The 24413-nt window shown below is 40.0% G+C and overlaps 1 protein-coding gene across 2 annotated transcripts; it reads left to right on the forward strand.

Annotated features, from left to right (window-relative positions):
• Positions 1-832: 832 nt before the first annotated feature.
• Positions 833-24303, forward strand: LOC137183186 (zinc finger protein 280D-like). 2 transcript variants are annotated; one of them, XM_067590055.1, is made up of 18 exons: positions 835-1010; positions 11400-11524; positions 11777-11982; positions 12110-12209; positions 12328-12552; positions 12656-12730; positions 12885-12991; positions 14016-14206; positions 17284-17441; positions 17546-17646; positions 17738-17884; positions 18350-18484; positions 18607-18839; positions 19809-19949; positions 20044-20112; positions 20214-20329; positions 20427-20448; positions 22142-24303. In XM_067590055.1, the coding sequence occupies exons 2-18, from the start codon at positions 11407-11409 to the stop codon at positions 22521-22523; spliced, it is 2526 nt and encodes an 841-aa protein (XP_067446156.1). In that variant the 5' UTR covers positions 835-1010; positions 11400-11406; the 3' UTR covers positions 22524-24303. The 2 variants fall into 2 exon arrangements, with proteins under 2 accessions (XP_067446166.1, XP_067446156.1); XM_067590065.1 differs by lacking the exon at positions 20427-20448 and having other exon boundaries at positions 833-1010; positions 22142-22304.
• The last annotated feature ends 110 nt before the right edge of the window (positions 24304-24413 follow it).

Raw genomic sequence — 24413 nt, forward strand, 5'->3', positions numbered from 1 at the left:
GTTGTGTTATTATTTTTACTGACTTAATGTAGTTACTTTTTACAATATATTATTGTAAAATTGTTATTCTTCTAGGAAATAATCAAATGTCAGAATATAACATTTTGTGATATGTTTAATCCATAAGGATAGGTTCACAGTTTTTAAGTGTGTCTTAAAACAATAGTCAGGTGTCCATATGAACACTGAAAGAGGTTTTCTTCGCTGTTCATACTGGCCATTAAAAGATCCCCTTCAAATGCACTTTCAATGTAAATGATAGGGGCCAAAATCCATGTGTGTCCACACAGTCATTTTGTGAAAAGTTTGAAGCTTACATGAGGCTTCAGCAGTCTAAATTAGTCGTATTAAGTGGGTATCTGCCACATGTAGAGTCTTTTTAGCATCAAATTCCCTCTTTGCGTTTCCTCGGACAGTGTTCCCTGTTGAGCGGGGCGGAAGGACAGTAACAGAAAGAGGAACTTTGGCTATAAAAAGACTGTAATGTTGAAATATATGTACTTGATTTGTTTCATTTAGATGGCTGAAGCTTCATATTAGCTTCAGAAAACTTTTAAATACATTTTTGCACAGAAGGAGGCCCCCATCACTTACATTGTATGTGCTGGGGGCCAATGGTCGGTATGAACAGGAGGAATGATTGTGGCAACAAAAACCTGTTTCAATGTTTATTTGGGCACCTGACTGTTGTTTTCAGACACAGTTTAAAAAATGTGAACCCGTCCTTTAATCCTGAAGAAAACGAACTGCTAATTTCAAGAAATCCCGCGGGACAGAGCAGGAAGTACTACAAATTAAAAAAGGAAGTTAAGGACAGAAATGCGGCTGGTTGGTCCAGACATACACCGACTGTTTCCGCCGCCTCGGCCCGACGACACACTTTCCTCTCCGGTGTTGAGCGGAGAGCAGCACTGTCTGAACTCATTCGTCCACAGGCCGAGGACCGCGCTGAAGTCGGGTCTCTAGACACGGCTCTGCCTTGAAACGTCGAGGCTGGGCGGGAGAGAGAGGTAGGCTGAAACACAAAACCCTGCAAACTAAACTCAGTCTTTGTCCAAACATCCTCCTCCCAGAAAATGTGAACATGCTAACGGAGCCTAGCTAATATTATTGTGCGGTTGATCGATAACCGATCACTCTTGCGACACAGCGACAGGATAAAATGGAGACTAAATGTGTTGAAGCAGCTCCCAAAAGTCTTATTATGTAATTGAATCATTAAATCCTGTTGCACACTGCAGCAGTTGAAGATAATGAGCATTGGAAAACATGAAAACGTTAGCTCGTTAGCATTAGCTACCTTGCTGTTTGAAGAAAACCGAGCAAGCTAATAATTTACAGCGCTGCTTGTTTGATCGTTGTTTTTCGATCTGGTGATTATTCCGAGATTTTACTGTATTAAGCATTTATGTCATCAGTTAATTAATTAATTTTTTAAAATTAATTTAGGTTGTCTCAAAACTGTAACAAGCATCTTTACATTCCTAGATCAATTCATCCAGCTGTGTTTATCCCCTTCCCACATCAGCAAACAGTGATTTAATAAATAATTCAAATGTATGCCTGTTAATAGTGTTTTAAATAGAGATTTTATCTGTATTTGGGCAGCTGCATCATCCACACTACTGTCGCCATCTTGGGGGCCCTTTGGAAAGCTTTGTGCCAATAATGGGTTCAATTATTCTGATCAGATCTCAATAACAGTCATAGATATCGCAGCCTGTGTCGCATTGAGTCTCTTCTAAAAACATCAGCATATGTTGTCCCAACGGTTGGTCGGTCAAGAAATACCAGTTCAATAAAAGAGAAGCAATTCATGGGGTTTCATACTTTTTAAAGCTGCTGTTATCAATATTTTGTATATTACCAGTGGATCAAATATGTAACTTATGTGTAAAGTGAGAGGGGGTTGCTCAGAGAATTAATGCAGCTCCCCTCAGCTTTACAATTTATCGTCCTTCAGCTCATTGTTTTGGTGTTATGGCCTAAAATGTTACAGTTTCACTCTAATCACTCTCAGTAGAAGCAATCAGCTGAATTCAGCGTAAAAGCTTTGATAAACCCACTGTATACCACCTGCCCAGTAGCAAGCGGCAAATACACCAAGCAAGGATGCGGCGCTTAAAAACTTTGTAATAACTCGAACGGTTTAGATTTTATAAGCCCTGAAAGTTGGAGTGCCACATTGCATCTTACAATGTAAACCAATGGGGAGGCAATCTCTTAGCATGGACTTTGTGCCAAATTGAAGCATCTGATGTCTAAACTATAAGTCAGACCACTTTCAAACCTGTATCAATGGATTTGCGACGAAATTCCTATAAAAATGTGATTTTTAATGTAAGATTTGGCCAAAGTCATGGGATTTATGAAGATATTTCCACTAGAAGACTGCTCTGAAATCCTGCTCTCAATCTGACAGGGAGGAGAAGAAAGGCAGGGATGGGTGTGACAGTTGAATGTAGCTCAGTTTTATAGGATATAGCAGAAAGGTCTATATACTTACAGTGCATTATATACAAACTTTGTATGAAGTTTGGGGTTATTATCATTTATTTTACAATAATTGTAGGTCTTATATGTATAATTCAGTAGTGGGGATGACCTATGAGGGGAAGGGAAAAAATGGAGTGAGGGTGACTGTTAAGTGATAAACTACTGTAGAAAAATAAAATCATAACTAAATTTTGTAGCTTTGTACTGCAGTTTTTCCTTTATTAAGGCCCGAGCACCTAGAGGTTCGCTCACATTCTCCCTTCAAATATATGAGTATTTTTCTGTGTCCAGTTGCAGTTAGGCCTACTTATTGTCTCTACACACCAGTACAAGTCAAGTTTGATTGACAGTACACATGTCAATCAAACTTTGACCAGGTGGGTTAAAAGTCTTTACTGTTCTAAAAATAGACTTGATGAAAATTAGGAAGTGAATTTCTTTTAAACACAAACTCATCAAAAGTTTTCAAATTATTTATTGAAATTAAAATGAATGGGCCCAAATCTTGCATAATTTTGATGACACAGGGGTGAGCAAGACAGACATGTCTCACCCTGCAGAAAATTGTCATCCTCACACCATTGAGATTTGATGTTTCACCATGACAGAGGAAATTGCTATAACTTTATTGTACATGCTCCAGCAGACATTAAAACATTTTTGTAGGAAAAGCACAAGTAAGTATTGACATTAATGATTGCTCTGTTAACAGTTGATTATACTTTTAGTTACACCCGCGATTGACAAGTTTAAATATCTGCTTTGGAAATCAACTTTCCCTTAATGTGCTCATGCAGGCAAATTACAAATGCTGAAACAAGAGGAGGAAAAGCATTCAAGTGACTCTTACCGATGAATTAAAACACGCATTAGTGACAAAAATATGTTTAGCCACCAGACTGACAATTATTTTATTTAATAAAAAAACAACGCACCCCAATTTAGTAAATATCTACATCTACATATTAGCCCTCAACAATTACAGTTGCTGTCTGACAGGCCAGTACACCTATTCTCAGCAACTGTTTTCTTCAAATTTTACTTTGTAAATGTTTTGTGTAGGGTTTACAAAGTTACTTTTTACAATATATTATTGTAAAATTGTTATTCTTCTCGGAAATAATCAAATGTCAGAATATAACATTTTGTGATATGTTTAATCCATAAGGATAGGTTCACAGTTTTTTAAGTGTATAATTTTGATGACAAAGGGGTGAGCAAGACAGACATGTCTCACCCTGCAGAAAAATGGCATCCTCACACAGATTTGATGTTTCGCCATGACCAAGGAAATTGCTATAACTTTATTGTACATGCTCCGGTCGCACCAAACTTTACACGTTTGTAAAGTCAGACCTGTCAGCCCACGTCTGGAGACATCTACATGCCCATGACAGAAGCCCTTGGACCGCACCGCACCCGACGTGCGCAAGGGTGCAAAGGCCCGTTCAACGCTGCTTGCGACTTTAATTAGGGCCTGAGCCCCAAAGGGGTGAAGACTCTCTTGTATCTTTTGGGTTTCTTTCTTTCTTTCTTTATTATCTCACCACTTAAACCCTAAATTTGACCCCCTAAACATGCTCAGAAACTCACCAAATTTGGTACAGACATCAGGTCTAGGAAAAAATGTGATAAAATGTAAAAATTAACCCCTAAAGTGCCAAAATGTGCTCGATAGCGCCACCTATGTATCTAAAATGGCCACCACGGCTTGTAGGAATGTCGTAGAGAGATCGAAACAAAATTCAATTATTTGTCTCATCAAGACCTACAAATCATACGCTGACACCCCTGACCTAAATCCAACAGGAAGTCCGCAATATACACATGAAAGTACGACTTTTCCCCAATTTTGGACCCCGAACAAATGCTATCTATCTAGGGTGTTAATGGTATCGGCTTCAAACTTTAATACATGACTTATGACACTGTGCTGAAAAAAAGTTGTTAAAAACTTTGTAATAACTCGAACGGTTTAGATATTATCAGCCCCGAAAGTTGGAGTGCCACATCACACCTAACAATGTAAACCAATGGGGAGGCAATCTCTGGGCATGGACTTCTGATGTCTAAACTATAAGTCTGACCACTTTGAAACCTGTATCAATGGATTCGCAACAAAATTTCTTCAAACAGATGTGATTTTTATATAAGATTTGGCCAAAGACATGGGATTTATGAGGATATTTCACAAGAAGAGTACTCCAAATCCTGCTCTCCAACTGAGAGGGAGAAGGAGGGAAGAAAGGGGGGGATGGGTAAAGTCAGACCTGTCAGCCCAAGTCTTACAACATACAGAAGCCCTACAGAAGCCCTTGGACTGTGCAACGCCCCAACAGTAAAGGATAGAAAACACATGTAAATTCAAGATTTGTAGGTCAAAGTGATTAATTTAAAGTTCAAATGAAGTTTGTATCTAAAACTATGTGGAAGTGTAATGGGGGACTATATTAGCCTCACAGTTTATGATGCCCCCGTTAAGTTTACAAGCACCATTTAAAGCACAACTAATGTATTTAATGTAACATGCAAGAGGCATATGTTACATCTCGCCTCCACTAAATTCAAGCATCACATAAATTTTTTTATTGGTGCTTTGTTTTAAACTCTTATTAAAGACTCTTTTTTTCTCTTGTATTTACAGGTAGCCTCAAGGAGACTCATAATTAGTAAAAAGGTGTGAATAACTCACTGATACAGATGTTTTACTTGTCAAGATATTCGTAAACAAATAGAGTAAGAGAAACTGGCCATGTAACTCTACTCAACATTGATAAAATGTGCCCGTATACACATTTCTACATCCTCAAATGCACCTTTTGAAATGATTAAAACACACATAGTGATAATATATGTTCAAACATGTAGAATTCATTACCTTTGTTAAACTACTTTGACCTGGGGTTCATATTTGTCTAGAAGGACTCAATGTCCATGTTGAGGCTACACACAAATCTATAAACTGCCTTTATCATGCAACTAGCTCTTGTGTGATGAACCACTTGGTTCATCTTGGGCCTCAGAGCCTACAAGGTTTGGGCATGGGAGTGGTCAACAGGCTCCTGCTCTAAGAGTAGGATTATCCATTTCTTGGCTGGGCTCATAAGAGTTTGAGTTCTGGGAATATCTGCTAATTCTCTCCTCCCTCTGAATATTCTCATCCTCCTCCCCCACTTCAACTCTTCCATCTTGGTTTGGAACTAGTCCTGATGCATCAGTGGATGCCATATCACCATTTTGCATGATCCATTCCCTTGTGCGAGATTCCACATCTCCTGGTTGCAGAATATTACTTGGAGGTGCTTGGTAATCAGATGACCCAGCAGAGGACACAACATCCTCCACGTCCTCTTGTTCCACATCCAGAGGCAGAAAGTTGGCAGGCATGATGAGGTTTTGGTGAACCATTTTTCTCCTCATCACTGCCGACCTTCTTTATGCGGTACACAGGGAGCTTGGGATCCTTCCAAGTGACCTCATAGGGGCCAGATTCCCATCGGTCAGCTAGTTTCTTTTTCCCTCGTTCTGTCTTTTTTGCAAGGAGCACACGGTCGCCCACAGACACAGGAGAACCTTTGACTTTCTTGTCAAACTGCTGTTCTTGACGTGATTGCTCTCTGGTTGCGTGTTTTTGGGCAACTTCCATTGACTCCCTCAGGTCATGTTTCAGCTTAGTGACATAGACATGATAGTCGACCACTCTCTCATCTCTCAGAGCAGACTCAAACATGACATCCACTGACAAACGGGGAATCCTTCCAAACATGAGATAGAAGGGGGCATAACCTGTTGTCTCATGGCTGGTACAATTGTATGAGAATGTCAGGTTGTTGATCATCTGAGGCCACTTGTTCTTCTCATGAGGGGGTAAAGCTCGTAGCATGCTGCCAAGGGTGCGGTTGAAGCGCTCCACGCTTCCATTTCCAGCGGGATGATAGGCTGTGGTGTGGGATTTGTGTATGTGGGCTATGTCAAGGAGGTCGCGAATGAGCTGAGACTCAAAGTTGGAACCACGATCTGAATGGATCCTCTCTGGGAAGCCATAAACAAAAAAGAAGTCATTCCACAATCGCCTGGCCACCTGTTTTGCTGTGTGATTCGCACAGGGGAATGCATGAGAAAGGCGTGTGAAATGATCTGTAACCACAAGGACATCCACAGAGCTGTTGTTCGAGTTCTCAGCACTCCAAAAGTCTATGCACACCAACTCAAGTGGAGCGTGAGTTTGGATGGAATAAAGAGGGGCTCTAGCTTCAGGTTCTGGAGATTTGCTCACAACACAACGTTTACACTTTGCCACTTACTTTTTTGACTTCCTGCTCTTGGCCAACCCAGTAAAACCGCTGACAAGCCAATTCAAGTGTGCGACCCTGGCCTTGATGCCCTGCATCATCATGGATGCCCCTGAGTACTATTGGTCTCAGTCCTGTTGGGACAACAAGCTGGTGGACCTTATGGCCTGAGGACAGGTCTTTGGTTACCCTGTAACCATTTATCAACCTCAACTTTTCCAATTGCCTCAAAAGTCTTAGGACCTGAGCATTCTCATGGCTTCTCTCACGCCTGGATGGGCACCGCTTTCACTGAACATAGTACATGGCTCTGGATATGGTGGTGTCTTCCTACTGCTTCCGTTGGAGTTCTATATGTGAGAGGGCTGGAAGTGTTCTTTGAGAATGGAGGGAGTAGATATTGCCAACTGCTTCTATAGTTGCCACTTGGTCTTGTGAACAGGGCTCCCATACACTATGAGCAGAAAGGAGGGCTGCAACAGTGTTGGTGGTGACATTACCAGATTTTGCCTTTGGTGTTCCAGGTTCTGAGGACAGGACCAGAGTGTTCACAGTCAAGTGGAATGCGTCTTGGACATCATCAGGCTGAACCTCCTTCGCCTCGTTGACAAGAGACTGGTATGGCTCTTGGATAATTCGCCTGGTGATACTGCCCTTAATGAAAGGGATTCTGCTGAGGTGGTCAGGGATGACATTCTGCACGCCTGGAACATATTTGATGTCAAAGTCTAAAGGGGCTAATTTGCACATCCACCGCTGCTCACTAGCATCCAGCTTAGGCTTGGTGAGGATGTAGGTGAGTGGGTTATTATCAGTCCACACTGTGAATGGCTTTCCCTTCAACCAATCACTGAATTTGTGGCAGACAGCCCACTTCAAAGCCAGGAACTCAAGGCGGTGCGCAGGATATCTGGACTGGGCTTGGTTCAGGGACTTACTGGCAAAGGCTACAGGTCTCGCTTTCTGTTCACCCTCTGCTACTTGGCTCAGACATGCACCTAGACCATAGGTGGAAGCATCAACAGACAAAATGAAGGGCATGTTGAAATCTGGGTGAGCCAACACCACAGTGTCCAAGAGAGCCTGTTTCAGAGACCGGAAGGCTTCCTGGCATTCTGTAGTCCAGTCAGCAGGAGACAGCTTATGCCATTTTGGGCGCTGGGGAAGGGGTCTTGGCTCAGATGTTAGCTTATTTAGTGGTCTTGCTAGGGTAGAGAAGCCTTCAATGAAGTGGTTATAGTAGTTGAACATGCCCAGAACTGATCTCAGCTTCCGAGGAGAGGGAGTACAACCATCCTCCATCATGAGGTCCTTCTCTGTAAGGTTTGTTATGACCTCAACCTTCTCTGGATCTGTAGACACACCATTCTCAGTGATTATATGGCCCAGGAACTTGAGCTTCTGTCTCAAAATTTCTTTGAAGCAAGTTTGAGGCCATGGTTTTGCAGGCGACTAAACACCATTTCAAGTCTCTCAAGGGCTAACTCCTCAGATGGTGCAAAGATGAGGGGGTCATCAAGGTAGCAAAGGAGACTGGTGTAGTTCTGGTCACCGAAGATGGATGTCATGAGCCTCATGAAGGAGTCTGGACTGTTGCAGAGGCCCTGTGGTAGTCTATTATACTCATAGAGGCCAACGGGAGTTGTGCACGCGGTGAACTTTTTGTCATCTTCATGGAAGGGGACATTATAGAAGCCAGAGGTCAGATCCATGGAGCTAAAGAAAACATTACCTCCAAGAGCAGCCAGGGCATCAGACTGGTTTAGTTTCCTAAAATCAGTGCACACTCGGAGGTCTCCATTCTTCTTCCAGACTAATACCAGGGGAGATGCCCACTCACTGCAGGACTTCCTGATGATACCCTTTTCCTCCATCTCGTCAAGAACCACCTTGAGCTTGTGGTAGTCTGCTGGAGAGACTCTTCTGTATGGGAGGTAGAAGGGCCATTCATCCTTGAGATGGATACAATGAACAAAATCCTTTGCTTCTCCACAGTCAAGCTTATTCCTGGAAAACAATCCATTGTACTTGGCTACCAGAGCCCTGACCTTAGCTTTCCATGGCTCACTCACTTCACAGGAGTTGAGATCCAGGCCAGCCTGTTCAAGCTCCTGGAGCATGGGACCGATGTCCTCCACAGACTGATGGTTCACTCTAATGTCACCATAGACTTCCTGTTGGGTCTCCTGAGGAATGCTACCAGCACAGCTCATCACCTCTATCCACACATATACTGTGCATTTGTCAGTGTGATCTCCTCTAAATGTGGGGGGCTCTTTGATATCTGGTTTCACTACCAGATTCACTTTGTTAACTTGCTGAATGGAGCCTGAAGGGTGCAAAGGCCCATTCAACACTGCTTGCAGCTTTAATTATCAATCTGAATCAACTGAATAAACTGAAGCTGCTACACCGACCATGGAAACCATGTGGGTGCGGTTCAGGCATCACACTGCATATCTCTATTTTAGGCTGAATTCACACCAAATCAGGAGTTGGTTAGTGTGTTTAGGCTGTGGGGGTGGGGGCCGCAGATGTGCTGGAGCGGCCTGCAGCAAGAAAGTTGAACCAGAATCAACTTTTGGAGAAACACAACCCGACATCACACTGTGGTGGCCAATCACAGCTGGCGATCATACTGATCAGAGCTGCAAAACCCTGACATGAGGAGGTAGAAATACGTTACTAGGAAGAGGGGAGGACACTTCTCTTTGTTTAATAACATTAAAAGTAAAGTTAGGCTTTGCTGACAGCTTCCCAATTCACTTTAAAAAAAGACGAGACAGAGAGGGATTGCAAGCAAGCTGAGAGTACCAGTGAGAGAGAGAGAGCAGGAAGTGTTTACAATAAAGCAGGTGAATGAGAGGAATAAAACATTAGTTTCTGATTGTTTCACAGCAGTTACAAATAAACACCCCTGTACACCTCCCGCACAACCCTGCGCCGCAATGCCTGATTTGGTCTGAATATGGCCTTAAAGCTAGGTTCATGCTCGATGCAGTGTCCCCGGTGTGAGGGTGCACACATCAAAAATGATGTCATAGTGTCTTGTGTTGAGCGTGAAGGCTCCGCAAGTTGTCGTACACCTCTGAAGTTTTGTAACTAAGCACTGCGTGCTGCGTGCAGACATGCAGAGGTAGCTGAAGTGCATTTCCTCATCAGTAACATGCATCAGCCCCACAATACGGCTATATTCCCCGTCAAGATGTTTCTCTGCATGTAAGGGACGGACAGACCATCTGCTCTTGCATCGCCTTTGTTAATATGTGTTTAATAGCCATAAGTAGGCTTGGGTGGTATCTATTTTTTCATACCCTCATACATTCCTGACATTCCTGACTATGACGAATTTGTGTTTGAAATTTGAGGATTCTTGCATCATCTCATGATCTTGTGAATCCAGCTGCCTTTCAAGGTAAGACGGTGATAGACAGATGGTTCGTCCAGTCACCTGCCAAGTAGTTTTTTGAAAGTGCCTATCCTTTTCCAAACTGTTACCAAGGGCGACTTCTCAGATTGCTCTGTGTAAAAAAACAACAAAAAAAACCAAACATCTGACACATCAGGTTACTGCAATACAACAGTGCAACCTTTTTTTTCATTTTTTCATTTATCAATGGCCCTGTAGTTAAAATGATTTAGTTAATTAATTCAGTACCAATTAAAGGTATATTATGCAGGATTTTCCTAAAAAAAAAAAAAAAAAAAAAAAAAAGGCATAGAGTCATTCAAAAATAATCTCTCTCAATCATCACTTATGACCCACTATAAGGTGTGGCATTGTATTTATCTGCAGAGACTCTGCCCTCTGCCTGTATTTTCTTATTATTATTTTGCTGTGTGCTGGACGTTTCTGGGCATCAGCCTTTGAGTAGTGGGTGTGTAGCCCCTAGCCAATAACAACACGCAGGGTGTGAGGTCAGGATTCGTAGCGTTGTGACCAAGTTACATCACTGTTTTCGTCTCTGTGCTCTCTGTCTCTGTGTCATGGATGTATAAAGAGCTGCAGGTCTGTGTGTCTGTTTGACCGAGGGTGGGGCTGAAATACACACACGCAGAGCAGTGAGGTCACAGCAGACAGGATGAAGCTCTGCATTCACACAAAATCTGGCAATTACACTACATTAATTATGTGACAGAGAGCCAGCATGCACACTAGCAGGACCTTGAAACCAATGCAGCAAACTTTGATTTGGCCATCATTAATTCTATTATTCACAGCTGTGATTTTCCTAATGTGACATTCAAAATGTTCTTGATTTAAAGAGAACCACAAACCCAAATGATGTCCCACACTTCTCACAAGTCTTCTTTTCATTGTATCCCCTGCCATGTGTTGAGTGTAAGCTCACACTGTTGCTGCTGCTCAAAATCCAAATATTTTATAATAAAATCAGACTTATACCACCATCAACATTCTGGTTATCATATGGTTTCAACCAGCCTGACTTTTCTGTTTGGACACAGGATTAATTTTTTGTATCAATAATTGGGTTGGGCTTCATGTAGCTTTGCAGTAGTGGTATTTATTTATTTAGTAGTGGTATTTAAATAGTATCCGACTGGAAGTAGTTTGTCAGACTGACTCAACATGGTGTTTTTCTGCTGCAGGTCCAAAATGTCTGAACTTTTTATGGAATGTGTGGAAGAGGAGCTGGAGCCGTGGCAGAAACCAGCTCCAGAAGTTCACTTGATAGATGATGATGATGATGAACCCATCTTCGTTGGAGTGCTCTGTATGTTACAGCACATTTTTAAATATATTGATGTTTAGGGTTCAGCATTTTGTTTATGTTTAAGCTCCACATATATAAATCATTGTTTAATCATAATGTCACCAAATGTGCAGTCCAGAATCACCCACTGCTGTTTAATATTGATATTGTAGATTATAATCATATTTTTATTTGTTAATCATTTTTAAATGGATCTGAATATAAAATATTCTGTTGAAGTGCTAATTTTAGTCATTGTGTATGTTCTTACAGCTAATAACCAAAAGGATAGTAAGCCTAACCCTCCACCTCCTCAGAGGAACAGTGTAGGAAAACAAGAAGTTAAAGGTCCTGCTCCTCAGCCGGTTCTGGGCCCTTCACCAATAATGCTGCCATTGAGTATCACTGGAAATGCAGTGAATACAACAGCACCCAATCTATCAACAGTGACCCCTCAGCCAGTTATTGTCAACAACCAGGTATTGGTGGTGTTAGAATTATTTTATGCTTTTTGTTTGGAGATTGTGTGAATAGCCTTTTAAATTATAATATAGTTGATACATTGTGAGCTACCATGTTGACATATGGATTCAAATTTGTTTTCAGGGCTTCATCGTCACTTCTCCGCAATTAACGAACAACAGCGAGATCATTGCCTCTCTTGGGACACAGTACCCTCCTGGGACTTCATTTACAATTGTACCAGGTAAATCTGAGTGTAACGTAGCTCTGATGAGTAACTCCATTTTCCTCTCTCAACAGTGAATTTTAAAAAGTCGTCGTTTTTAATGTGCTTTTAAGAGTTTCTATGTTCTGTCTTTCAGCTGGTCAGCAGCATCTTTTTCAGCGGGTCACTCCAGGCACAGTATTACCTGGTGTTGTCCATCGGCCTCAGGTGCAGCAAATCAGCAACAACATTGTAACGTTGTCTAACGTCCAGAGCCCTGCTGTGTATTCAACCAAATCGAATCCGCTGCAGGTCAACAGGTCCAACACACAAACCCTCCAAACCATTTCTGTACCTGTTAAGGCCAATAGCAATAACAGAGGTACACATTTATATGTAAAGTTTAAACTTGCTTTACCATTCTTGCTGATCAATCAGTTTTTAATGACTAATATGTAAATAATTTATTTTCATATTTCATACAGATCAAAGTTTACTGAAACGAGGATTGCCACCACAGCAAGTAGAAACTGTAGTAAAAAAAGTCAAGTCTGAAATGGGTAAGTTTCAGTTAGTAGTGGAATTTTTATTGATACCAATATTGTTTTGTAATATCATTACTGTAAACAAATCCCCTCATGCTATACAGACTAACTGTAGTTACTTGTGTACTTTGGTATCTTTTTAATGTAACATCTTACTGGTTTTCCGTAGGGCCAGTGAAAATAACAGACCCAGTGGAAAATGGGATCGTAAAGAAAAAGTGCCCAAAGTGCCAAGAAGAATTCCCTCATCAGGAGGCCTTGAAATGTCATGTGATGGTAGGTCAAAACCTTGTCCATGTTTAAGAGGAAATGAATGTAAAAATTAGTGGGGCAACGGATCGTAGTTGATCCGTGATACGTACTGATCGCCCCCCCCCACGGTTCGGTCCCATGTGAACCGCGGATTAATTGCAAAATTTAATGTCTCATTTAAGACAACGTAAACAAACTGCTCTAAGTACAAGTCATAGACAGACAGTGTGTCGCTAACAGGGGTTTTAAAGAGCAACGACAAAACCAGCATTTAACGGGTCCGCAGTGACATCTGCAGCTATGTTTACACGCTGTTTAATGTGCTGCAGCTGAACAGCTAATTAGTGATCTAACTGCAAACTGACCTTAGCGCTGCGCTTCTCCACGCTGAATGTTTGTTTGGTGGCTCATTCAACAAGCTAAACTGCAGAGCAAGATGTGTGTTCATGTTTATAAGTTATCAAGTTTTGATGACCATGGGCAAAAGTTCCTTGCTGTAAGTGTTTTACAGAATATATGGAAAGCAAAGTTTTATCCCCCCCCCCCTTTTTTTTTCTTTTTTTTTTTTTAATGATCCGTGACTCAAATCTGTGATACGATCTGAACTGTGAGTTGTGTGATCCGTTGCACCCCTAGTAAAAATGTGGTAGAAAAAAAACATTTTGCTTAATGTCATATTGTGCTGTTTGATTATAGAGCTGCCTGATTAAGGCTGTTCAGACTGAACTATTGTTTGAAATAAATCAGTAGTTAAAAGACTGTGCAGATGTCGCTCTCTGATGCATCTGACAAGTTGTTTTAGTGTGTTCTTTCCAGTGAAATCAGACATAAAAACTATGAGGTAAGCACTTGTTATTACCATGAGCTGAACAACCAACTTATGTTGGAACAAAACAGTTTGTTATCAGAATGCTTATTTTATTTTAATTTGGTCTTATTTTGTAGCAGCAAAAACAGCAGAGCACTGAAAGACATTAACAGTTAAGTAAAAACAGACTATAAACATGCTCTTAATATGCTCTTTTAATGTAAAACGTCTCTATTTCAGAGTTGCTGTGCAAACGCTGTGGAAAGTACAGTTCCATCGGCCCCGAGTATTAGTTCAAATAAGCGCATCATGTTGGTATCAGATTTCTACTACGGCCGATTTGAGGGAGATGGGAACAAGAAGGAGGCACAGAAGACCAACCACACTTTCAAGTGTCAGAGCTGTTTGAAAATTCTCAAGAACAATATCAGGTATGATGAAGAGTTTTCTTTGTTATAATACGCTTCTCTCTCCTTCATCTGACAGTTTACCAGACCTCGAACATTTTCCTCCATTGACTCCCCAAATTCCCTTTGCTTCCACCACCACAGAAGCTGCAGTCTTTCTGGCATCCCAATACCTGTCTGCTGAATCAGGCGTCCCAAACTCAAAAAAGTTGTCTCCTTCAGTTTGACAGCTTCTTGGTTTGCCACAACCAGAGGTTTTGTCTTGACTGTCTGAGCTTCACATTTTGAAAAAGCAATGTGGATTGTGTCCAGGTTGTGGACCAGCTCAGCGCTCTTGCAAGGGCACTAGAGTGGCCGTTGGAGTTTGTCCACCAGTCTGCATGTGTTTTTTTTATAATGCAATAGATCAAGCACACGGTCTGTGGATTGGCACGCTGGCTACCAAAGCTGTGTCTTGGTGTCGATTCTCTTTGAGATTTTTTTTTTTTTTTTTTTTTTTTTTTTTTTAAACAGAATCTCAAGACGCAGCAAAACATTGGAACCTGTACAGTTTTTTGACTTCTGGGTTTCATCACTGCGTTTTGCTGATGATGTAGTTCTTCATCCAGCAGTAAACGTCAGCATGCTCCGGGGCAGTTTGAAGCATTTGAAATGAGAGTCAAGTAGGGCTGCAACTAATGATTATTTTCATTATTAATTAATCTGTCGATCAATTAGTTGGTCAATAAAATGTCAGAGAATAGTGAAACATTTCAATCACTGTTTCCGAAAGCCCAAGGTCTTTTCCTGACCAACAGTCCACAACCCAAAGATATTCAGTTTACGATCATAGAAGACCTACTAAGAAATACTAACATTTGAGAAGCTGAAATCAGACAATTTGGACATTGTTATCTTTGAAAAATGACTCTGACGATTAATCTAGTTATCAAAATAGTTGGCAACTAATATAATAGTTCACAACTAATCAATTAATCGACTAATTGTTGCAGCACTAGAGTAAAGTCTGAGGCTTTGGTTCAGCCTTGATGTGGAAGTGAGTTGCTGTCTGAAATGAGGGAGTTCAAATGTTTCTGTGTCTTGTTAATAAATGAGGGTAAGACGGAGAGTTGAGTTAAACAGGTGGATTGGTGTGTCATTGGTGATGGTTCGGACATTGTGCTGAACTGTGATGGTGAAGAGGAAACTGAGTTAAGCTTCAAGTTGAAGCTCTAAATATGCCCGTTGATCCATGTTGGTTGGAACATTGAAACTTTGGGTAATGAGAAAAAAATTGGTTTCGGTTTCAAGTCGGCAAAATTGGAATCCTGCAGGCTCAAATTCCCTTGGTCCAGACAAAAGGAAAAAATAGATACACTCCTGTTGTTTAAGTCTATTTTATTTTATTTATTAAATTGCATATTGTCCATCATCACTGGAGACACTGAGGTGAAAGGCCTGAAAGTAACATACAGAACCCAACATTGCGGTCTCCTGCTGAAAAGATATCTCACCAGCACCAATAAAGAAAGGATAGGCATCTTCCTCGGCCCTTACTGCAGTTTTCCTCTCAGATGGACGACGGTATCTGACCATTTTCCCTCGTGGGCCTGAACATGAAGAATGACTGCTAGTTAAGGTGGCGTAGAACGGTTCCTTTGATTAAATAACTTTGCTTCAAAACACTGCAAAAAAGCCTCTGTAAGCTGCTTTTAATGGGGAAACATATTTGTACGGCAACTGCACTCTCACAGTGGAGGTCATAGTTCATCCACATAAAAATTTCTATTAGAGGAGCTGAGGTAGCAGAATGTACAGGCTGAAAAATGGGCCCTGCCTCGTCCGGGCAGCAGTTGCAGGTAGCTGTGGAGGTGCTCATTGCAGCCGCAGAGCACTACATCATCGGACAAAAAAAAATCTTTGTGTAATTGCTGATATTATAACAGCCATTATGCATGCTTAGAGAGTGAGGTGCACGGAGAATACTTCATTTATCTTTTTTTTTTTTTTTTTTTTTTTTTAAACCTTTGGGACCTGGACCATAACCATGTAGACTCAAGCCATGAATTTTACATTTTTTCCCCACTTCTTGACTTTGGTTTTGATTTAGTGCATCTGTTTTGTTTTGTTTTTTTTTTTTAGAAGTGGAAATATTCTTGAAATCATTGCAAATTTCATGCATATGTAGATTATGAGCCCTCAGTTAAAGCTTCTTTTGTTATGCGTAATTCAGTTAACCTTGAGCTGTGACAGAAAACAAACTACGCATTTGTTGTTGCACATTGTTTTGATTAACTGATGGAAGTGGAGCATTTGGTTGGCGCACATAACAATACATGAATATGAAGTATTTAATAGATGACAGGGTCATCTTTCACCCCCAGAACAGCCTCTGCCCTCTTTGAATATCTATTTTACAACTATTAAACTATGTGGGATATTCAGATTGTCAGACTAACAGTCCAAAACTCAGAGCTGTTTAATTAATTTAATAATCATTATATATGATAAAGAAAGCCGCAAATCTTCACATTTGAGAAGCTGAAGCTGGCAAATTTTTGCATTAAAAATGACTGAAATCATTAATCAGTTATCAAAACATTTAATTTTTGGTTAATCAACTAATTGTTCAGCTCTATTTTATGTAATCCTGCTGTTGATTGAACCCCAATTTAATTTGTTTATCCTCTTGTATCCAGTAAAAGATTTTGGGGAAAGTTTTTCCAACTGATCCCATAAAATTGTCTCATTTCTGGTCATGCAGAGCAGTTTTTGGATTGAGTGCAGTGTTCCAGTCAGTTTAACAATTGGAAATAGACATAGTTGAAGGCCTGAATGTCTCTAAACAAAAACCCATCTAGATGTAGGAAAGGGGGTGAAAAGTGACTCATCAGACTATTACTTAATTGTTTACGGCTCTAGATGTTTTCCTGAAACTCGTTAATGTCTTCTCTACTTTGGGCACAGAAACTTGTGGGAAAGGTTTTGATTTTGTTGCCTTTGTGTTAATAAATATGCAAGTTTAAAATCAATGTCACATATCTGTTGATCTGATTACTCGAGAGCTTCTACATGTTTAAGGGTTAAGTGACATTTATTGGTGTTTCTCTCCTTCCTGGCAGGTTCATGAACCATATGAAGCACCACCTGGAGCTGGAAAAGCAGAACAGTGAGAGTTGGGAAAGCCACACAACTTGCCAACATTGCTACCGACAGTATATGACTCCATTCCAGCTGCAGTGCCACATCGAGAGCGCTCACAGTCCGATTGAATCGTCAAGTATATAATCTTTAATCTATACGTCTATACAGCTCAATCTGACATGACCGTTTTGCCAACACTGAATGGCAATTTGTCATTTTTTCTCTTCTTTCCTCCTGTAGCTAATTGCAAGATATGTGAATTGGCATTTGAGTCGGAGCAAGTGCTCCTGGAACACATGAAGGACAACCACAAGCCTGGGGAAATGCCCTACGTCTGCCAGGTCTGTCGCTTGTTATTAAGTTGATGTTTGGTTTAAGGTTTCAAGCAAAACATGAACTGATCCTGATATTTTCTTTTTACTGATTCCACAGGTGTGCAATTATAGGTCGTCCTTCTTCTCAGATGTGGAGACACATTTCCGAAGTGCCCATGAAAACACAAAAGTCATGCTGTGTCCATTCTGTCTCAAAGTTCTTAGAAGTAGTTACATATACATGCAACACTACATGAAACATCAGGTATGATGCTGCATTTTATCTCCTCTGTTGTAAAGCTACACTGTTTAACTAAAGACCATTTCAAATGTAAGATAGATTTGGGGTCATTTAATCCAGTAAAACGTCTTTTGTAACTGCCTTCTGATTGTAAAACTTCTTGAGATGGTAAATCGTATTTTTGCAAGAAGTCACTTTTTTTGTTGTACACTTGGCTCCAATTCCAAGGTTGGATTGATTTGGTTGTCTGCAGAACAGCTTACTGTAATACATAAAAGGCTGACAGTAAAACCTGCTGTCTCTTCTCTGCCCTCAAGGAACAATGAACATGGCAGAGTTGGAACCAAACAAAATTAACTGCCATTCTATTAATAGCCATGAAAGTAGTTTCTTTCACGCTCTTTATATTGTTTCATTTAATCCAAATGAAACATCTCAGCAATTAGCCTCTAGTAGCAGCACTTATTAATCATGTTTTTTCTATTTCAGAAAAAAGGGATCCATCGCTGTGGAAAATGCAGGCTGAATTTTCTCACCTACAAGGAGAAACTGGAGCACAGGACTCATGTCCACAAGACTTTCAGAAAACCTAAAGCTCTGGAGGGTCTTCCTCCGGGAACAAAGGTCCGAGCCCATCATTAAAACATCAGTGCAGCATTTATTGTAGACCTTTGTTTTAACTTTCTAACATGAATAGACATTTTAATTCAGTGTCAATACATTTTGTGTTCCCTTTACTTTTCCAGGTGACCATTCGGGCCTCCTTCACAGGAAAGACGCCCGTGTTGCCGAACTCCCCCGATCGATCTGGTTTCATTGTCAGCCCAGAAACGATAAGTTTCAATCAGCAAACCAAACCTCCAGTCAGTGTGTCCAAGTCTAAATCAAATGTCTCCGGAGCCGGAAAAGCTAAAACTCCTCAGAACAAGAAGCAAGTCGGTCGTACTTCCAAGCACAACCTGTCACTCAAGAACATCAGGTAGTTAACTGAGCTTCACCACAGCAGTCAGACACTAATATACACTAGTAATAATTAATATGATTTTTTTTGTTAAATTGAATTTGTGCAGCAATAAAAAAGGCTTTGGTACTTACATTTAGGGTATGCAGGTTAGTAACTGCATTTCCTTGATTTTATGTAAACATGTTTGACAAATGTGGCATCTTGTGAAGCAACGTCATGACTTAAACGTTATGACCCTTTTTGAAGTGTTTGAATTGTACTGAATCGGATGTTTGCACTATTACCTTTAGTGATGTAAAAGATCACTTATTTTGGCAATTGGCTCTCAGGCATGCATGTCTACAAACTCTGGGCTCTTAAGAAAAAAATACATGTCCAGTTCTGCCCCCCTTAATCACTCAGGATCCCTCATCCCCCCTCTACCACTAATATGGAGCCCTCCAGCTCCTGGGTATTCATGACAGGGTGGCAGCAAATTAATGGATGCTATTAAAGCAACATACAAATGAGCTAATTGTGTTTTCAGTTAATTTTCCAGACACTCCTCATTAGGCTGGCTAAAAATAATACAGTGTACATTTTTTAAACTAATGAGAGTGATATATGGCTAATTGGGCTCAGTAATCAAAAATAATATGCTGGCTTTAGTAACATGATGTGAGCTTGTAAGCAGATAAGACAAAAAGATGTAGAGGTTTAATAGAAGAGTTCAGACTAGTAGACTAAAATGAGGAACTTGCCAGACGTTCACCAGACAGTTAACAATTAACAAAGGTAATGGGTAATTGGTTTGTGCATCTGCTGTCATGCTCCAGGTTTTTAGTTAAAGAAATGACGTCCTAATCACACAAACTCATTCATTCATTCATTCATTCATTCATTATCCACCACAGTATCTTGAAATCTGACTGATTAAATAAAAGGTCATTCTTTGGCCGTGTGATTGAACTTCTGTTATGTGCTCTTCTCATTTCCAATTTACAGAGTGAAGGGAGGGCGTTACACGTGCATCGAGTGCAACACGCAAGTCGACGACTTCTTTTCTCATTTCCCAATGGCTTCAAATTGTGGCGCCTGCAAATATCGGACAAGTTGCAAAGTTTCCATCGGGAATCACATGATAAGGTGAGCAAAAAATTGGAATTTGTATCAGTATTTGAGGCACTTTATTTTAGGCAAAGAGTGTTTGTTTAACAAATCTTTCTTTGCCCTTTGATAGATTTCATAGTACCATCACCAAACACAGATTTTTGAAAATGGATAATAAGAAAAATTCATCTGCATTAAAGTAAGTAAGCTTCATTAAATTGTATTTTTCCACATTATTGTCATTAAATGCAGTATTTTCTGTTTGTAGTTTTGGTGACACAAGATTTCGTTTTTCCTCAGATTCACGCTGGTCTGTCTCAACTGTGACCTCCTCGTGGATGCATCAGGTGGTGACCTGATGACCAAACATTTAACCGATAGACCGAATCATACATGCAAAGTCATTCAGGACAAAGGTACGTTTTTCTCCGCAGGTACCACCTGAGTCATGGCTGGTATTTAGTGTTTGTACAAGTTTCTTGAAAAGGTTGTCTCTTGTTTTTGACCCAGCAGATATGAAAGCCAAAGATCGAGTGTGAGTAGAAATTACCCACATTACATTTTAAACACTTGATCATGCAGAAGAACAAAGAACATTTATTAAATTCTTAAAGGGGTACTCCAGAGATTTAATATTGCACTTCCATTAAAATATGGGACTTGCAAAAGGTCAAAATCAGATAGTATCTAGTATGGGTGAAGCTCCAAAAACACTCGATCCTTCATTTCCCATGATGCAACTCAATAGCAAAGACCACATTTATTCCCTAACCCTCATATTTATTACATTATTTTACACAGAAAGTTCATGGAAAATCATTTACTGTCATAGCAACAAGAAAAGAAGAACAGTTTTCACCCTGAATATATGCCCTAATAAGATTTCTTGTATCAAAGCCATGAAATACGAAGTGAATGTGCAATTCTGCCTTCATTTTGAAGCCAAACTAAAAACAGAGGTCTAATATAATTAATTACTCAACACATGAGTGTAATGTTTGTCCAATATAATTAAACTAAATTAAATTGTACAACATTTCCACTTTTGTGTTCTTTCCTATTAAAACTCCTACTTTTACATCAGTAATTTTAAAAAGGTGAGTGAGGGTCCCTTTCAGGGATCCAGATTTCAAAACAAAGCTGTCCAAACCTGTATTGAGTACGTACAGTTGAAATATCCTCCAGGAGAAATACTTTCTAAAGGTTCAGGAACATTATGGTCCAGGTTTGAGGCGCTGACTGTCTCTGATTGGTCAAACACAGAAATCCACAGTCATTTTGTGCAAAAATGCATTTAAAAGTTTATCTGAAGCTTATATGAGGCTTCAGCAGTCTGAGTTAATAATATCAAGTGGGTATCTGCCACATTTACAGTCTTTTTTTAGCATCACATTCCCTCTTTGCGTTTCCTTGGACAGTGTTTCCCTGTTGAGCTGCGGTGGAAGTAAAAGCAACAAAAAGAGGAACTTTGGCACTAAAAAGACTGTAATGTTGAAAAATGTCTTCTTGATTTGACTCATTTTGGTGACTGAAGCTTCATATTAGCTTCAGAAAGAGGACTGTGGATTTTGTCCCCCATCACTTGCATTGTAGGTGCATTATGAAGGGATCTTGAACAGGAGGAATGATTACAGCAAAAAAATATGTTTCAATGTTTATTTGGGCTCCTGACTGTTGTTTTCAGACAGACTTGAAAACATGTGAACCAGACTAATAAAACCCAAATCCTGGAGAAATAAGAGTTTCTCTAAAGTTCAATGTCAAACATGTGGAACAATGAGCTCTTATTATATCAGGTGACAACCAAGAGTTTCCCATCATGCACTGAGGTCTTCCTGGCTCTGAAAACTGCGACCACCATCATCTTGTGAGGTTATTGTCAGCGATGGCAGTGTGACATCACAGCAAATAAGGGTGGGGTCTGAAATCACCAGTGATCCAGTCTGCACAGTCCTGACTCCCCTCAGACAAGCCCTAATTTGTAGTCTCCGATCTAAAATAACCCTGATGACGCCACTATGACATCATCAGTTATTTAAAGCTCCTCCTACTGTTTTCATAGACTGACCTTCATGTGTATAATTGGTGGAGTGCCCCTTTAAAACAAATAAATTGGTCTCTCAGGTTTCAGTTTCACTAAGTAACGTTTGGTAAAACTGTATGTTGTTAAAGTCTGGATGTAAATGTGAATCGTGCTTTTACAACAGTGTTGTCTTCCTTTCATGCAGGCATCTTGTCTACGGACAGCCAGCAAAAGTCTTGTACGTCTTGACATCAGCACCAGCTCAAACACCAAAGGAAATGGACTTGAAACCAGCTGAAAGTGTCAAATCTGAAAGTGTTACTCTCGCAACTGTTGACCAACCAGACTCAGAGCCGACGTTACCAGCAGGCGATCAGGAAAAGGGTTCCACAGAAATGAGTAACGTCACTGAAGGTTCTTCCGAAGGGGAGGCGAAGCAGTTGTCTCTCTCCGGTTTATCGTCTTCCTGTACATCAGACGGGGTTTTAGATCTCTGTGAGGAGTCCGTGGTGAACTCGGAGAGCCTGGATGTCAGAGAGGAATCCTCTGTCTCACTGACTGAGACAGGAGAACCTAAATCAGAGTGAACCTGCACGTCTCCAACAAACAAGAAGTCTCACAGTTATTAATTATAAAAATGCTTTATGCAGCATACCTCAGCATTGTAGATTGTTACACATCCTGATCACATGATAATGTTGCTTTGGCTGCTGGTATTTGCTAATAATCCCCACAAGATTCAAGTGTTTGACGAGCTAGTTTTAAACAACTGGAGGAAAAAAAAAAAGACCAGATTTGTGAACTCTTCTGTCAAACGTCTATCACCTAAATATATGTAAAATACTTTTTTTGTATTTATAAATAAAAGTACATACACTACAATCTTCTTACTTGACCTGTAAACTATATGTTTAAAGTCATTTGCGTACTTTTAGTCAAACGTATATTCAGATATGACAGATGACTCGCTGTCAGCTCTTCATTCAACTTATGTGATTGTATTTCTTAAAGCTTTCAAATGTTGACATAAAAGCTGGCGGGCACCCAAACTGGTTGAGGTTATCCTTGAGGAAACTCCGTCTGCCATAAAGAGGACAGTATTTGGCTCTGGGTTCAATTCCCAGCATCAGTCCAGATGCTTCTTGGATTTTGTGACTTATTTACTGTAAATCTTTCCACCAGATTTCCTAGAAAATCCCACCTGGTGGCTCAGAATGCAGATAAAAAGTCAATGGTGATTTATCGGTGCAATTTAAATGCTGCATGCAGTCCCTTTTTAAAATTACACACACTGAAATGTCTGAAGTTTTCCTTTTGATTTCATTTTGTTGAAGCTTTTTGATTCCCATTTCTATTGGAGACTCTTTCACATCAGTATCTTGATTTGATTTTAGATGTTCTCATGAGGCCTCTTCTTGATTTGTTTGGGTTTTTAAGCCTGTTTTTGTATGTGTAAATAATGTTTTTGATATTCATATCGAAGTTTATGTTTTACCAACAACAAAAACAGATGCTAAAGCTCTCTTAACAATCACTCTATTCATCGTTTACACAAAATTCCCAGTTTGTGGCAGAAACGTTGGTCAACATTTACAACATGCTGTAAACAGTTTGGGTTATAATCCCAGAGTAATTTTTAATTTGACACTTAATTTTGCTTTAAACCCTTAAGAAATAGTAGTACGTGTATAGAAAATACTAACTTCAAATGATCTTCTCCAAGAAAAAGGATTTGTTGAATGTGTATTTTGGATTCTTAAAGGAAAATCTGGCAGTGTGAAGGGGCATTATGTGGGAAATTGGAGGAGGGAGCAAAAATTTAAAAAGCTGTATACCCAAATAGATTTTAGAGATTTAGATTTTAGTGATTTTAGTGTTTTAAAGTGCTAACCTGTAAACAGTAATGCAGCAGAGATGTGTACATGTTACCTTTTGCAGTACTCAGCACAGGTATGAAATCTGTCTGTTAATTATGTACATCCCAGGTGCTGGTTGATTAAGTTGCCCTTTTATTTTGCATTTACTTTAAAAAGGCAAATTCCCCGAAGCTCTGGAAATATTTTATTTATATATATATATACATATATATATATATAATGCGATTTGTTTACTTTGTGTGGCCTAGTATCTAAAAATTCATTCATTTCATAGATTTTTAAAAAGTTTTCACTTGTGTATATACAGTATCTGTAGAGCAAGTCTTTATCTTTATGTCTATGACGGCACTGTAAATGTAACCCGAGTCTGCTTTCAATACATTCCCTCATGTTCCCCGTAGGACACATTCTCCTCAGAGATCTATAAACTGTTGAGTTTGGATCAGTGTTTTCCTGTTGTTTGGTATGTAAATAAATCTTTAATACAAGAGGTTTGAGTCTGTGGACCTTTTTTTGCTGAATGCTGCTCACTGAAGCAGTCGATAAACAATGAATTTAAGAGCTCAGATGTTTGTGTGTTATGAAAAATACAATAAATCA

Source organism: Thunnus thynnus, chromosome 1 (genome assembly GCF_963924715.1).
Source record: "Thunnus thynnus chromosome 1, fThuThy2.1, whole genome shotgun sequence".
Lineage (NCBI taxonomy): Eukaryota > Metazoa > Chordata > Actinopteri > Scombriformes > Scombridae > Thunnus > Thunnus thynnus.